At 35.4% G+C, this 18,045-nt stretch overlaps 1 protein-coding gene across 1 annotated transcript; it reads left to right on the plus strand.

Moving 5' to 3' along the window:
• The first annotated feature begins 205 nt into the window (after positions 1–205).
• On the plus strand, positions 206–6,203 carry LOC113039424 (uncharacterized). Its single transcript, XM_026197327.1, has 7 exons — positions 206–410; positions 1,134–1,199; positions 1,459–2,148; positions 2,913–3,233; positions 3,309–3,626; positions 4,214–4,347; positions 5,770–6,203. Exons 3-7 carry the CDS (start codon positions 2,097–2,099, stop codon positions 5,827–5,829), a joined length of 885 nt encoding a protein of 294 aa, XP_026053112.1. The 5' UTR covers positions 206–410; positions 1,134–1,199; positions 1,459–2,096; the 3' UTR covers positions 5,830–6,203.
• Positions 6,204–18,045: the final 11,842 nt, after the last annotated feature.

Raw genomic sequence — 18,045 nt, forward strand, 5'->3', positions numbered from 1 at the left:
CCCACAATGTCAAATATGTCAGGTTTACTATCCTTTTTGGGATATTTGGTCCCCACAGTGTAGCATAAACAAGTACACCGTACACAAACACAAACACACACACACACACACACAGGCACACAAATAACACAGCACGATTTTTTTTTTTTTTTTTTTTTTTTTTTTGTTTAAAGGATACGCGTCATAGGCATAGACCGTATAAAAATAGGTCGTAAGGCACCACTTCCTCTCCGACCACGACAAACACGGAAATCTACAGTAATAACCCGAGATGATAAAGACTTGACTCTCCTTCTCCCGGTGTCGTGCACAAAGTTAGTGACTTCCATTCACTTTCACTGTATGGCAAAAAAAGGTAAACGGAGACAGGGTGTCATTCTGCCTAACAGAACGCATGCAGAATTATTACGGTGAGTAGATTATTATTATTATGGATGATCTAATCATTTAATATAATAGTAAAAGCAATAACCTTTTTAACTTCATTGAAAAAAGTCAAAAGTGATGTAATGTGACAAAATAATAAGCGAAAATCGCAGTTGAAACGCATAGCCAGGCAACATTTATGTATTATTATGTAAACGGCTGATCATTGTGTTCGGATTACTGAAAATGCATTGTTACAATGATGCCAGACATACGATAATTGTCGTATACGTACAATATTTTTGACCTCTGGGCGAGGTGAAAAATCCCATAATTTACAATAATTGTTTTAATTTTGTGAAACTTCAATGCATGTCGTTGTCATTGTCAAACATATCCCACAGTGTCTGAAGCTACTAAGTCATTTACATAATAAAAACTTCTAATTTAACTTTTGTAAGGAATGTTACTGATATATATATATATATATATATATATATATATATATATATATATATATATATATATATATATATATATATATATATAATAGCTGGTGTGTGAACCGTTTTTCAGGCACTTAAAATATTTATAGTTACATATAAGTGTTGTTCTAGCACTTATTAAGACTTTGTAGTAGAAACGTTTTTCATTATATTATTTAATACTAAGCATTTTTCAAATGTTGATTTTCTGTGTTATTGTGTATGGGGAAAACACAACAAAAAGTTAATACTATATTTTGTCTCACATTGTTATTCTTGCAGCACATCCTCTGAGTCAAACTGAAATCTGCTGTGGTTGGTTTACTTCAGAATTGTTGATTTCACCTTGTAAGTGAAACACATTTACTGATGTGTTGCTTTTTTTATTAACCTCTCAATCAAATAAAATAATGTGTCCACTTAGAATTAACCATGCATACACATCATTCATTTAGACTGGAAGTTGATGACAATAAAACATGGTGTAATGCTTTATATATACACAATTTACTCATCCTCAAGCCATCCAGGATTTATTTGATTTTGAACAACCCATGTACTTGTAATATTAATAAGTAATATTTGTCTGTCTCATCCTTATCCCAAGGTCACAGTGAGCCAGATCCAGACCAGATGGTGGACCTGCACCTGGCATCTGAATTTGCAATGAGGGGAAGACTATTTCCACAACAGCTTCATCTGAACAACACCCAAAATCCATCATCTCTCTGTTATCAATTTAAAGCTGCTTTAAAATAATCTGTATTATATGAAGGGCTATATAAACATGACTTAGATTTTGTTTTATTGAAGAATTCAGCATTGTAGCACATATTATTTTAACCCATTCACTCACACCCGTTTAATATGCTAAGGTCTTCATGCAATGGATTTTGTATTGCACTTGCACTTTTGATCATTTTGATATATTTATACACACACACACTTTACCTTGTTGAGTTATTAAAGTAATAAACAATCAATTAATAATCTCCTGACGGGTTAGGATAAAAACGCTGTAATAACCCACTATTGTCATAATATAATTAATACGATATTTTACTATCGGAACAGGACGAAAAGCACCTTTTTTTTTAATGCAAATTACAATAATCCAGTGACGTTCATTACGTCATCACGCTACTTCCATGTGGAGATTCCGCTTTCGCTTTGCTGGAGCCGCTGTTAACGCGGACGAACACTTATTAATAAGAATTCGTATTCGTTTTCAGAGGGAAAGTGATAATGACGGTTATTTTTAATGCACTCGCAGTGATTTTGTTTTTACCCTACCATGGTGAGATTTTATTCATTACAATCTCCCCTTTTCCTCTTATGTGATCTAGGCCTATTCGCCACTTCTTATTGTTCCAGTAATGGTTTGGTTTAAAACAGCCTAACACTGTTCACAGAAATCTATGTTCAGTGAAAAACCATTAACAACAACAAAAACAAAAACGATTCTATGGCAGTGGAACAGTTTAATTTACGTGAAAATTGTGTAATTTTTCATGCAACGCATCTGGGTATAAACAAGCAGGCTAACTTAAGTAAAAAGTTGACATTTCTTATCAGTGCGTAAACTGATCCAGTAGCTTGGATGTAGCCTAATGTGAGTTGCTTTGGGTGAAAGCCTCTGCCAAATTCATAATGTTTCGTATACACGTTATTTACGTGGGAGGTTAAGGACTAAAACATGTTTCTAAAATGTAGAAAACACGGCACTTTATGCGGTGTAAAATAATGATTTAATGTATTCTTGTAGTTACTAGTCATCTATGTAATATTAATTATGAGTCTATGAAAACGTTTTATTAATTGAATGTTCAAATAGGCCTATATGTAGAGGGAAGTGAAGTTAAATAATGAATCAGGAAGTGGATTGTGTTATATAAGATCCACCATGATAAGTGTGTGTGTGTTTGTATAATGAGTGAATGTGTGAGTCTCATCTGCTGTTTGTTTGCCTGTTACATTATGAATCCAGACATATTTCTCTCTGTTAATTTTTACAACACTTTTACAGCACTAATGTATATTTTGCTTGTATTTCTTCTTCAGTTGCATTTGATAAAGTATCAGTATCTCTGAAGATGGGAGATTCAGTCACTCTACACACTGGTGTTAAAACAAACCAACAAGAAGATATTAAATGGTATTTCGGTGACACTCGCATCGCTCAAATCACTGGAGATCTCAGTTTTATCTGTACTGGTGTTCAGTGTAATGAAGGGACTGAGAGATTCAGAGACAGACTGAAACTAGACAATCAGACTGGATCTCTGACCATCATGAACACCACAAACACTGACTCTGGACTTTATAAACTGAAAATCATAAGCAGCAATGACAGTGAAAAGATCTTCAGTGTTTCTGTCACTGGTGAGTCATTTTAATGAGTGTTTAAATGCAGCTTAAAATAAAAAATCCTCCATCGGCTGTTGGTTTGTGTTTCAGAGGTTCCTGCTACTGAACTACATGAAATGAAGGAGGGAGAATCTGTCACTTTAGACTCTGGTGTAATAAAACACCCAAATGATGTGATGACATGGTATTTTAATCAGACTGAAATCACTGGAGATCAGAGTAAGATCTGTACAGATGCTCAGTGTAAAAAGAGATTCGGAGACAGACTGAAGCTGGATCATCAGACTGAATCTCTGATCATCACAGACACCAGAAACACAGACTCTGGAGAATATAAACTACAGGTCAGCAGCAGCGATAGCAGCTTCAGCATCACCACAGTGAAGAGATTCAGTGTTTCTGTCACTGGTGAGTAAATAACTTAGTCAATCAATGCATTTTCCTTTGAGGAATTGAAAGAAAATAAGACAAATCTTTGCAGCCTGATATGTGTTGGGTTTTGGACTGTGGGCTGTTTAGTTTTGAATGTGATTTCAGTAAGGGCAACATGTTGATCCTGGAAAAATATTCAAATCAACCAAGCAAAATTGAGGGATAAGTTTACAGGAAATTTCAATTTTAGCCTTACAATCACACTTGTTAATCAACCATCATTTCCCTTGGATTTTAGGGATACGTTATAATACCAGCCAGTTTCCTTATGAGTCATGCTGCTTCCTTTTGAGCTGAGCGTGTTGTGATTCTGAAAACATGCTAGACACAACAGAAGGTGCCACTTATCAGTTTAATCGGTGTCATACAACTGATGACCGAAGTAGAAAGTGAAAGTGACGTGTGGCTAAGTATGTTGATCCATACTCTGAATTTGTGTTATGCATTTAATCCATCCAGGTGCACAGACACAGTAGTGAACACACACACACACACACCATGAACAGTAAATATCATTCAAAGATATTGCTTAATATGGGATTTATTTTCATTCATGTGTTTAGCTGTTCCAGATTCAGATCTGTCTTCAGCTGCTGTCGCAGGAATATTTGTTGCTGTTATTCTTCTGGTGGCTGTGGCTGTAGCTGCTGGTGTGGTTTACTATCGCTGCAGGAGACGTACAGCAGTACCACAGAATGTATGTATTACAAACAGCAAATTTAACAAAATATATGTGAAATATACTGTGCAAACTGTTTTCGGTTTTTATTGTTGACTGAAACAAAACGTGCACTGTAAAATAGTCATCTTGTATTTATTTTTAACACCACAGAACTAGATATTTACCAGTGAGGCAATGCCAAAACATTTAAAAACACCAATAACTAAATAATTATATTAACAACACAATGTGCAATCTTTGTCACAGAGCGATTGACTTATTAGAAAACACCAGTGCATCATTTCAAGAATTCTAGGTGTGATGTTGAAATGAAATAATGCTTAGTTTATACTAAAGAAGATGACCATCTGAAGCAGTTTAACATGTTCTGCTAAATTATTAGGGTATAAAAACCTTTCCATAAACTACTGTTCCAATTCCAGGTCTCTAGTAAAATGAAAAGAAACATCATTCCACTTTCACTTAGGAACTGTTTCACAAATGCATGCAGAAACTGTTAATGCTCATCGATCTAGCACGAAAAACATTGTTTAACCATTAAGTGCATAACTTGGGTCTTAAGCGACCCGGGACATCATTCTCTCTCCCTCCTTAATTTTTTAAAAAAATTAGACATCAACTTTCTTAATATTCCTCAATCTATTCATTATAAACGATATAACAAAAAAAAGGTAAAATATAAAATAGTGCCAATTTTTAAAACATTTTTTTGATGTTGTAAAAGTGTGTAGGGTGGCTAGAGACTAGAGTATTTTTTTTTCCCGCCAACTATTTAGATATCTGATAACTCAATATGTCCCAAACATCATTACTCCTCAAGGTGGCACTATTTGATACACAATGATGACGTCTCACTCATAATTACTGCAGGCATAAACCAAACGAAAATCATCACCAAAAATTGAAGTGGTTTGAAAGGCTTTACTGCAGAGCAATTACTAAATGCAATGAAACATTAATGTCACTGCCATTTGGCTGGATGTGGTGAATAATCTTCCAGTGATCAAAATATTGAATATCAAGTCATTAAACAGATACTGAATGACAGCGATGGTAAAATCATCTGCTCAAATTGAACCCTTTTATGTTTCAAAAGGTCACAAAATATGCTTTATTTTAATCTTCTGCAGTTGTTCTTAAAATATCAAGAGATTTTTTGGGTATTGCAGCAGTTAGAGATCCATCTGTGCTAGATATATAGGTCCGTGTCGCTAAAGACCTGAATATGTAAGAATGATTGGGGAAACATTCATGCATTTAAGGGTTAAACTCTTTCCAAAGGAGATCTGTATAGTTTTTTTTGGATAATTAAAAAGAAAAAAAAAACTATGTAAAAAAAGATATTTCTTTTTTGCTGAGTATTTATTTATTTATTTAGTGTAACTAAGACATCAGACTTCCTCATTCATTTGACCTTTTGTGAATGTTTTCTTACAGGAGGATGATGATGATGATGATAATTCTCCGCCTGATCCCAAGAGCATTCATTTGAGGTAGATAGGATGTCCTTAAACTATTTATTGACAAATAGATCCAAAGATTTCAGTTGTCGGTACCAATAGCAGTACAATTGTCACACATTGAGCATTTTTAGCAAATTAAATGACTTTTTTTTAATAGATTAGAAGGCAACAGTTAACATTGAACAGAATATGAAAATAATGTTAACAACATTGTAACAGCATTAGAACAGAGAGTTGTATTGGTATGTAGAGGTTTATGTAACCTTCTAAAATGATTTAGATGGAAACAGAACAGTGAGTCTTTTGCACTAAAATAAGTTATTAATGCACTTATCTGACTTATGATTCATTATGTCCAGTCTGTTTATATCTCCACTGATAGGACGGACTGCGTTTCCACAAATACCCCACCCATATATATATATATATATATATATATATATATATATATATATATATATATATATATATATATATATATATATATATATGTATATATATATATATATATATATACACCATATATGTGTTTTGTGTGGCATCAGTAAAAAAAAAAAAAAAAAACCTTTACCAGCTGAGAATTAGATGGTGCAAATTTGACTAATGTGACCTGAAAGAGATAACACTATGCTTGATTATGTAGTTAATTGGTATTTTAACCACTATTTACCCTTGGTCATCCAACTTCAACAGAAAACACTGGTTGACCAACTTTAAATAGCACAGTTCTTTATGTATGCATGCATGCATGTGTGTGTGTGTGTGTGTGTGTGTGTGTGTGTGTATATATATATATATATATATATATATATATATATATACACACACACACACACATACCAGAACTAAAACATGCTTTAACCCTTGTGCATCAATTTATATTACAAGCAGAAATTACAGTGGTTCAAGCTCTCTAAAGCAATGCCTAAAAAAAGTATTCTGTTTTCTTTAGCAAGCATGTAAACACATCAAAGAGAGAAAAGCTCATTTACAGCCAACACAAGCAATTTGCAAAGGAAATTGTATGCGTTTTAATGCTTTTTAACAGTTAATGAGGTTGAGCTAGTGACAAGTCTCTACAACTTATTATTTGGTCTGCCTGATCACTTTTAGGTATGACTGCTGATCCTTGGCAATTTTAACAATTACAGGGTTTCAACACAATTTCTAAAACATTAACCCAAAAAGTGCTAGAAAGACAAAATCATAAATCTAAAGTTGTGTTCCAAATTTGAGGTTGATATCTAAAAAAAGATGGCACCATGTTGTGAAAAATAATACAAATTTAGCTTTGAAGTTGTACCAACAGAAAGAAAAGTTATTAACAAAGACTGTATAATTTTATAATTTAACGGGGATAATCTTTGCTATAAATGTAACTAATTTGTGTACCTAGTGTACAATAGATTTATCTAGAATTTTCTTTTTAAATAAATAAAATATATAAATAAAAAGTCATACACAAAAAAGACAAATACGGTAAAAGTCAGAATGGAGTAAAAAAAACAAAAACAAAAACAAGACCTTAAGGATGCACAAGGGTATAAGCTTGACTTTTTTTTTCTTTCTTCTGAGTGTTTTTATAGCTATTATGCCTGTAAATGGATGTACATGATACAAGCTATGTTAAATACTCTTAATTAAACCATTTAACCTTGTAAAAATACTAATATGATGTTTGTCTGGAGGGATGTTACAATGACTGATTTAAGTCTTTAAACATTTGGTAGATATTTCTTTATATTCATCAAACAACATCTGTGATATTTATGTGGTGCTAGTTTTTTATTTCTGTGCTTGTTTTTGTGCATGTAAAATGCACAAAAAAGATCTTTATTTGGTCTCTTTTTTTCAGTTCTATTGTGTTCAGCTGTGATTGTCAAGTTTATTTGTTTGTTTTATTTTTATATTTTGCTGATGTATTTGTCTTGTAGAATATTATCAGAGTTTGATGGAGATGATTGCCTTTACATAATTCTCAGTTCAGTCATTCTTCTTCAGCTTTAGACTAACAGATTTATTTATTTTTTTTCTTTTGATAGCATTCTTGTTTTTTATTTGTCTTTAATGTGGTGTTGCTCATTTTCTTTAGATTTAGCAAAACCCACAAGGCAATCTTTTCTGTAACACAAATCATCATGTATGTCTTTTTCTGTTTAGGTATGTTTATGTTATGTTAATTTTTAACATTAAAAACATAATCCTCTCTGTGGAATTTTTTTTTAATTTTTTTATTTATTTTAATTCACTATAAATAACATTTCCTTTTGAATACTAAATGACTCTAACACTTATGACAAAGTTACTGCACATTGAATAAGAGGAATGAAAAAAAGACAGTTGTCCCAAAACATAAATATATAGATCACATGATTTGAGTAACAAGCTGATGTAATCAAGAAACCCAGATTTGTAGTTTTGTATTTTGTTTTGCCTTAATAATAAAACATTCATTTAAAACTGCATGTTGTGTTTACTTGTGTTATCTTTTACTAATATTTAGTAAAAGTTGTTTGATGATCTGAAACATTCAAGTGTGACAAACATGCAAGAAAAAAAAAAAAAAAGAATTCTGGAAGGGGCCAACACTTTCACACAACTGTATGGATGGATGGACGGACGGATGGACGGATAGACAGACATATGCAATCATTCAGAGGCACCCACATTGGAAATCTCCTACTTGAGAGCGCCTTCACAAACCTTAATGTCTAGCATTTCAATACAAGCATTTTATGCAATATGGAAAACGTTTAACCCACGTGAACAGTTTCAAAAATAGGGCCAGCCCCGCAGGAAAACCACAAACTTGCACAGCAGACTCTGAAAGGATGTACGAGTGCCATGTGACTATTCGTAAAGGCAAGAAACCTTTCTACACGTACTTCGTTACTGGTGTTCATGACCCTTGTACATTTTTAAGTTTTAAGTTTTTTTTTCATCTAGGCTGTTGATTTATGATGCAAAATCTAAAGTATTTTTTTCCAAAGGAAGTTAGGCAGGTAAGTGAACCCAAGCACTCGCACAATGATGCTTGTATGTCTTTGTGTAAAAACTAATGTAACAAATATCAGCTATGATTAAACAGAATGTTTAAGTTCACTTAACACAATATCCTACATTTATTCAAGTTGTCAACTATTGTGGACGCATTTGAAATTAGTAGCCTAGAATAAATTGTGAGCGTGAGGTCATGATTACATGATGTGTGCAAAAGGACTATGGTTCTTTGGTCATGAGTAAATGTGAGTGTAATTTTGTGTAAAACTGCAATACAGAAAGTTTAGTTTGATACCAAATCACCATTTCTCAATATATTCACCTGCAGTTACAGTTCTCAAACACATGTATTGCTGTTGTCCAGGTTGAGCTAACTTGTGTTGAGCTGTTTGGAATGGCTGTTCAGCTACAATAGGCCTATGTCAGAGGAGCGCGGAAAGGACTCGCTGGAGAACAGTGAGTGAACAAAGGTAAGATTGGGTCTGTTTCAAATAATAATTTTAAACACTACCAGAGATTCAAAACTGCAGCTAATTTACTGTAGGCATTATAAAAGCTTTAGAATTTTGTAGGGCTGGGCGATATATCGAACGATATGATCATGCGCATCTAATCAGTAAAGCTGCTTCCGTGATCACCGCTAAAATCTCCATCACCTGCTTATAATTGGAGTGGCATTTAATAGACAGCAGAGGTGGGACTTTCAAGTCACAAGCAAGTCTTCAAGTCATATCCAAGTCCTCAAAGGGTTAAAGTTAATCAGATCATTAAGTGACTAATTAAATGATTATTGTGCATTAGTGATGAACTTCTGCTGTTAACAATCAACATCACTGAAGTAAAGCGAAACACAAGAACTACAACTGAATTTAGCCACAGCCTTCAACTGAAAAAAAAAAAAGTAAAAGAAAAAAAAAAAAACACTATGTCACCATAATTGTGGTCAGGGTTTGCTTTAGGTAGTCTCTTGACCCTTTTACTAATTCAAAGAAATTTGATTCAAAACAATTTCAATATTGTTTTCACTACAAACATGTATGCATTGCTGAGTTCAACCTTGTAATGACAGATAATCTTATGCTTTTTCTGTTTATAACTCATGGTGATTTGGACATCATGAGATAGTCTTTTTTGGCTTATTGACTGACATTCATCTTTTACCAGAGTTGGGGCTTTCAAGTCACAAGCAAGTCTTCAAGTCATACCCCAAGTACTCAAAGGGTTAAAGTTAATGAGATAATTAAGTGACTAATTAAATGATGATTGTGTATTAATGATGAACACCTGCTGTTCTTGAGAATTACAGAGGATCAGATGTTGATGTTTTATTGGTTAAAGTGATGCAACCATAATGGAGATCAGTGTTTGCTTTAGTGGGGCTCTTGACCCTTGACTGTCATGTTAGATCTCTTTATGTAGCATTGCATGAGGTGCTGTAAAGCAGAGAGAAGAAATTAATCACACAGACATCAAGAACCAGCATATGACTCTCAACAGTGGTGACAATCAACAAAATGTTGCATGCTGGGTAAAACCTTAGTAAAAACTCCCGTCATGCACTGCAGTATGAAAAATTGTCACCATTGTTGAGGATCGTGTGATAAGTGTGTTTGTCTAAAAACCTGAACTGATTGTCTCCTTTTGTGTCTTTCAACAATGAAGCATTGTGATTTTTTTTTTTTTTTTTACTTCAGTTCAGTAATAGCTGAGTTTCAGCCTACTATCCAAAGATAAACACAATTTCATGATGTTCAGTCATCATGAGTTATAAGCAAAAAAAGCATGAGAGCATAAGATAAGATGTTACGGCAAGGTTTGATACAGCAACGCATACATGTTTGTTGCGAAAACAATATTGCAATTGTTTTTAATCAACTTGGTTTAAATTAGTAAAAGGGTCAAGACACTACTTAAAGCAAACCCTGACCACAATTATGGTGGCATAGTGTTTTTTTTTTTCTTTTACTTTTTTTTCAGTTGAAGGCTGTGGCTAAATTCAGTTGTAGTTCTTGTGTTTCTCTTTACTTCAGTGATGTTGATTGTTAACAGCAGATGTTCATCACTAATGCACAATCATCATTTAATTAGTCACTTAATTATCTCTTTAGCTTTAACCCTTTGAGGACTTGAATATGACTTGAAGACTTGCTTGTGAGTTGAAAGTCCCACCTCTGATAGACAGAGCCATAGATCGCTGACAAGCCACGCCATATCGCGTTCATTATCGAAGGCGATTCATCTGTGATAATGAACGCGATATGGCGTGTCTTGTCAGAGATCTACGGCTCTGTCTATTAAATGCCACTCCAATTATAAGCAAGTGATGGAGATTTTAGCGGTGATCACGGAAGCAGCTTTACTGATTAGATGCGCATGATCATATCGCTCGATATATCGCCCAGCCCTAGAATTTTGTTTCTCAAACTCACTGTCTTCATTAATCAACATGCACAAATTTGTGGCAGCTCGGTAAAATTAAGATAGCGGTTGCTTGTCGGGTGTCCTGGGCGAACCCCTTCTGTAACCCCAAAATGAAATGAATTTACATAAATATAGCAAGATGAGTGATAGCTCAACCTGGATGACGACCGGACTCGGCGGCGCCATCTTGGAAAAAAAAATTGTTACCGTTATTCAAATTTTACACAAGACACAAATGGTCTAGAATGCATAGCATCTACAAACTTTTAGCTAATTATTTCAAAGAACACTTACAGCAAAGCAATCATGTGTTTTGGAATATACTTAACTAGTTTATGTGCACAAACCGTAAAGTGTGAACATTTATAATGGTAATAAATACAGCATTCTGTTTGCCAATCTCCAGTCTCTGGAGAATAAGATGGATGATCTTAGAGCCAGGATAAGTTTCCAAAAGGACATAAGGGACTGTAACATCCTGTGTTTGTCTGAAACATGGCTCATGTCCTCGGTCCCGGACGCTGCTGTAATGTCGTCTGAAAACTTCTCTTTTACGGATGGATAGAACAGTCGAGGCTGGTAAATCCAAAGGCGGAGTAGTGTGTTTCATTATCAACAAGAAATTAGATTAGATTCAACTTTATTGTCATTATGCAGAGTACAAGTACAGCTGATGAAATGCAGTTAGCTACTAACCAGTAGTGCAAGAATATAGTGTTTTATATACATAAATGTGCAGAGTAAGTGAAGCTATGATTTACAGAATGTACAGTGGAGTTGCTATATACAGAGGTGGAGAGTCCAGGGGTCAGAAAGTAAAAGTCCTGCCACATTTTTGCTCCACCCATGAACTCAGCAGCTGATTTCACCAGAGGAGGAAACAAGTCATTCCTTCCAAGTCACAAACTAGTCTCAACTCAAATCCCAAGTCCTCAAAGAGTTAAAGTCAATGAGATAATTAAGAGACTAATTAAATGATGATTGTGCATTGGTGATGAACACCTGCTGTTATTGTGCGTTACAGAGGATCAGATGCTGATGTTTTATTGGTTAAAATTATGCCACCATCATGGAGATCAGTGTTTGCTTTAGTTGGGCTCTTGACCCTTTTAATAATTCAAAGTAATTTGCTTTTAAACACTTGTGGTTGTGTTACGTAGTAAACATTAACACATTGCTGAATTAAAAGCTTGAAGTAGAAAATTTAATTGCCCTTTTTTCATCTAAAACATTTTAATTAACTTCATGAAGGTGTCTCTCTTTGGTTTGTTAAATTATGTTCAGCAATTACTGAACTACAAAAAAAGTCCTATTAAACAAATATTATTGTAATGCTTAAATATTGGGGGAAAAAATTGTATTGCTGATGCCTAATAATTACTTCATCATGTAAAACCGGCTAGTAACGGTTTTCTGCACAGCACTGATCGCACTGTTTTATAACAGCACATGTACTTCTACAGAGAAATATCTAACAAAAGAAACCAAAGATCAAGAGCCCAACTGAAGCAAACACTGATCTCCATGATGGTGGCATAATTTTAACCAATAAAACATCAGCATCTGATCCTCTGTAACGCACAATAACAGCAGGTGTTCATCACCAATGCACAATCATCATTTAATTAGTCTCTTAATTATCTCATTGACTTTAACTCTTTGAGGACTTGGGATTTGAGTTGAGACTAGTTTGTGACTTGGAAGGAATGACTTGTTTCCTCCTCTGGTGAAATCAGCTGCTGAGTTCATGGGTGGAGCAAAAATGTGGCAGGATTTTTACTTTCTGACCCCTGGACTCTCCACCTCTGGCTATATACAGTATTGAACAGAGTATTTACAGAATATAAATAGGAATACAATGTAGGGATTGTATGTACATTAAGAACAGAGCAATGTAGGATTATATACACATTATGAACAGCAGCAACGTGAGAACAATGGTAATAAATACAGTTGGATGACTGTGCACAAGTATTGTTGAACAATGTGTTCTATGCAAAATAACAGTTGTGCAATGATATTTTTATAGAAATAGTTTACTTAATAGTTTACTTGAACAATGTGCAGTCTGTGCAAAATGAAAGTAGTGCAAATACATGCATGTAAAGCAATGTGACCAGTGCAGTTATAAAACAGGTGCAGGTTAGATTGGTGGTGTGGCATTCAGAAGTGTCACAGCCTCGGGGAAGAAGGTTAGGCTGAGAGGCATTGATGATGTTTCTTGCCCTGCCCAGACAGCGCTTGTGATAAATATTCTCGATGGAAGTTAACTGGGTGCCAATGATACGTTGAGCAGTTTTCACCACCCGCTGGAGTGTTTTGCAGTCAGATGCGGAGCAATTGCTGTACCATACTGGGATGCAGTTTGTTAGTATGCTCTCAATGGTCCAGAGGTAGAATTCCACAAGGATCCTGGGAGAACTTTCTTAAGGCTCCGTAAGAAGTAAAATGCTGCTGTGCCTTTTTGACCAGGGTGGAGGTGTTTAGGGACCAGGTGAGGTCATCAGAGATGTGGATGCCAAGGAGCTTGAAACTGGACACACGCTCCACTACAGCTCCATTGATGTAGATGTAGGGTGTGTGTGCATGACTCCTTGTCTGCCTGAAGTTCACAATGATCTCATTTGTCTAATGGGTATTTAGTTCTATATTGTTGGTGACACACCACACAGCCAGGTGCTGCACCTTATTCCTGAGGTCATCATCATCATCCTTGATCAGACCTACCACTGTGGTGTCATCTGCAAATTTGATTATGGAGTTGGAGCCATAAACAGGAACATAGTCATGGGTAAAAAGGGAGTACAGGAGAGGGCTCAGTATGCAGCCCTGTGGCACTCCAGTGTTCAGGGTGATGATAGAGTATGAGAGGTTATCTAACTTAGACTGAGGTCTGTTAGTCAAAAAATCTTGATCCAGCTGCAGATGGATGTGCTGATTCCAAGCTGGCTGAGCTTGGAGATCCGCTTGGAGGGGATCACTGTATTAAATGCAGAACTGAAATCAATGAACAGCATTCTCACATGTGTATTTTGACTGTCCAGGTGGGTGAGGGCAGAGGTGGGAAGTCCAGGGGCCAAAGAGTAAAAGTCCTGCCATATTTTTGTTCCACCCATGAACTCATCAGCCGATTTCACCAGAGGAGGAACCAAGTCATTCCTTCCAAGTCACAAACGAGTCTTGAGTCAAATCCCAAGTCCTCAAAGAGTTAAAGTTAATGAGATAATTAAGTGACTAATTAAATGAAGATGCATTAGTGATGAACACCTGCTGTTTACAATCAACATCACTGAAGAAAAGAGAAACACAAGAACTACAACTGACTTTAAGCACAGCTTTGGATGAAATCAATTAAAAAAAAAAAAAAAAAAAAAAACTTTGCCACCAAAATTGTGGTGAGTATTTGCTTCAGTTGATATCTTGAGCCTTTAAGCGGTTTTCACAAATTTGCTTCTATACAATTGCATTATTGTTTAGCAGCAAACATTTGTGCAATGCTGATACAACTCTTGATCTAGCAGGTGACTTATGCTTTTGATGACTGCATGATCTTGATAAAATTTCTTGATTATATGAGAAGAGTTCGTGGTTTAGTTGTTAGAGAGAACTGCTGTGAATTCACTGCTCTGTCTGTGCACTTTGGATGGGTTAAATACAGAATATGATTTCTGAGTATGGGTCACCACACTTAACTGTATGTCACTTTCACAAAAAAGAGAGAAATCTCATTATGAAAATGCCACCATATAATGCTTTATAACACTTTAATATTAAGAAAAAAAAATTGGATTTAGGCATTTAGCCATGAACATTTATCATGTGATCCTCAACAGTGGTGAAAATTATTATTCATACTGCGGTGCATTATGGGAGTAATTCATGTATTGCAACATGAAGCATTTTGTTGATTGTAACCATTGTAGAGATTCATATGCTGGTTCTTGATATCTGTGTGTGTGTCTAAAAAGCACTGGAGTTCAAACTTTTATATGTGTTACAAATAAAAAAAATATCCATATCCTGTAAATATTAGAGCAATGCTTTTTTTGTGTGCATGCTGTAGTTTCACTGGAATTATTCAAAACCTAGACATGTGATAAGAAAGAAGACAAAAATATTTGAGATATAGTTAAACCAGCTCATTGTAACTATATGTTTTTCATATGTCACAGTTCTGTCTTCTCCACAACAACCCATGCAGAGCTACAGAGAGAGATCTAGTACAACAAGTCAAGGGTCAAGAGCACAATTAAACCAAACACTGATCTCCATGATGGTGGCATCTTTTTAACCAATAAAACATCCACATCTGATCCTATGTAATTCTCAATAACAGCAGGTGTTCATCACTAATGCACAATCAACTTTAACTCTTTGAGGACTTGGGATTTAACTTGAGAGTCGTTTGTGACTTGGAAGGAATGACTTGGTTCCTCTGGTGAAATCAGCTGCTGGACTTTTACTCTTTGGCCCCTGGACTTCCCACCTCTGTACAAAACTGGTCTCTTAAGGTAAAAATCACAAGGGTACAGCACCAGTGACAAGCTATTGTACCCCTAAAGGTACAATTATGTACTTTATTTTCTGAGAGTGTACCCTCAAGGTTACAGCTTTTGTACCCTTGGCATAGGGTACATAAAACATCACCATCTGATCCTCTGTAATTCTCAATAACAGCAGATGTTAATCATTAATGCACATTCATCATTTAATTAGTCACTTAATTATCTCATTAACTTTAACTCTTTGAGGACTTGGGATTTGACTTTGGCAGGACTTTTACTCTTTGGCCCCTGGACTTCCCACCTCTGGGCAGAGTGAAGTGCCATTGAGATGGCATCCTCTGTTGACCTATTGTGGCGATAGGAAAATTGGAATGGGTCTAGTGTAGCAGGGAGACAGGATTTTAAGTGGGATGCACCAGTTTCAGTGAGTGCAACAGAACAAAGTCATTAGGGACCGAGGCAGCTGAGTGATTCAGTACTGGTATGATGGTGGAGGTTTTGAAGATAGTGGGGACAGCTGTTTGGGCCAGGGACAGATTGAACATGTTTGTGAAGACCTCAGCCAGCCAGTGATGCGCAGGTCAATGTATTAATAACCCGCACCCAACCAACGTTTTCAACTAACCCTCCCGCAACTCGAACCACAAAAAAAAATTAAAAAAAATAATAATAATAATATTGTACCCGACCCGCTTCCTCCCCCGCATTTTTAAAAAGCAGTAAATGTTTATCATAGCATCATTGGGCCATAGGAACGTAGGCAAAATGAACTAGGCCAAAAAAACTACAACAACAACAAAACTTAATATATTATAAATTTTTTCAGGAATTATAAAAAAATCGTCAGTAAGCTCATAATTTGTACTAAAATAGTCTAGTCTGGCTATGTCTATTTGTATATTTCTGCAAGGTCAGCAGACATTGAGGCTCGGGTTTGTTTACGATCAGAGCTCATGAGCGGAGAGCACATTTCTGAATATCCCGATCCGCTCACTCATTCCGTGGGGTCTCGCTCAACCTAGAATGGCCTACTGGTTCGAAAATAAGCAAGGAGTCATTAAATTGTTTAGTAATAAAGTGGTGTCTACGTAAAAGTTTTTAAGCCAAATTAAGCGTTTTCTGAGAGGATTCTTAGAATCTTTATGAATACGGGCCTTGGTCTTTAAAACCTCTTCCGGCTCTTACCACCCTCCGGACCCACTGGTGGGTCCAAAAAGAGTTACGTGAAATGTGTAAGTTGTGAAAGTAGTGAACTAGACATATTTGGTATCATTTGAAAGCTTAGAACCTAATTTTTTTTTTGCCATCCCATCATTTATGCATTTATGGTACATACAATAACATATAAAGGTATAATTTTGCACACCCACAAACAACCCTAGACCAATCCGTTGTTGATTTAAGCCTTTCCAAACTCGAGGGGGTCGGGCGCACTGAGAGCGGAATGCACCCCGCCCCCCACCCCAGAGCACTTGCTGTAAAGTAAATGCATTGCTGAAAACTATTAATACTAATAATATTAATGAAAACTGTTTTGTGTAAAAATTATATATTTTTTATCCATTTAGCCGAATGCATGTGAAAATTGGATTGTTTTGAATTCAAACATGCCTTATCTTGCAGTATGGCGATCCCCAGTGGACATATTTCCTCCCTTCAATTACATTTCAGTACCTTTTTTTTTATTGATACAAAGACAGTTATTTTTTCCCCAGTTTACTGGGTCAAACTCAAACCTGCCATTGTTTGATTTCCTTGGAAAAAGGCTGCGATCTGAAAGATGGACAAACATCTTGTGCACACACGTATGATTAGATTGTAGGAGGAGAGTTTCCTGCCATTATGAAACAGCTAATGCGACAGTTTAAAAAAGAGTCACTCCTATATGCTCCTTTAAACTAAAACATGAAATTTGAAGGTACTGTTTTCAAAAGCTTGCACTTTGAAACCCAGTATCAAAAACATGCTTTTTCAGATCTCTAAAGTACCATGGTCATGTAAGTGGACCTAAAACACAAGTAAATTATTTGAATTATTTGAATGTTGAATTCCTAGATATGTCACACGATATCGCTCTAATACAGTATGCATACTGTTTGTGGTGCACACACGTATATATTAAAGATGTATTAAAATAATGATGATGTTTATAATAATAATAATACTAATACTAATACTACTACTACTACTAATAATAATAATAATCTTGAACCTTCAGATATTAACACTAAATCAGCCATCGTATTTTGAGTTTAAGTTGACTTAAGTGAGCTGTTTTGTTCCATTAAATTTATTAAGGTGAAATGGTCACTAAGGACTTTGTA

The sequence above is a fragment of the Carassius auratus genome, chromosome 22 (assembly GCF_003368295.1).
Source record: "Carassius auratus strain Wakin chromosome 22, ASM336829v1, whole genome shotgun sequence".
NCBI classification, from domain to species: domain Eukaryota; kingdom Metazoa; phylum Chordata; class Actinopteri; order Cypriniformes; family Cyprinidae; genus Carassius; species Carassius auratus.

Excerpts from the sequence above, each read along its gene's own strand:
- LOC113039424 (XM_026197327.1), top strand. The coding sequence starts at position 2,097 with ATGACGGTTATTTTTAATGCACTCGCAGTGATTTTGTTTTTACCCTAC. Across the intron at positions 2,149-2,912 it reads TTTGTTTTTACCCTACCATG|TTGCATTTGATAAAGTATCA; the intron begins GTGAGATTTTAT and ends TTTCTTCTTCAG. Across the intron at positions 3,234-3,308 it reads CTTCAGTGTTTCTGTCACTG|AGGTTCCTGCTACTGAACTA; the intron begins GTGAGTCATTTT and ends TTTGTGTTTCAG.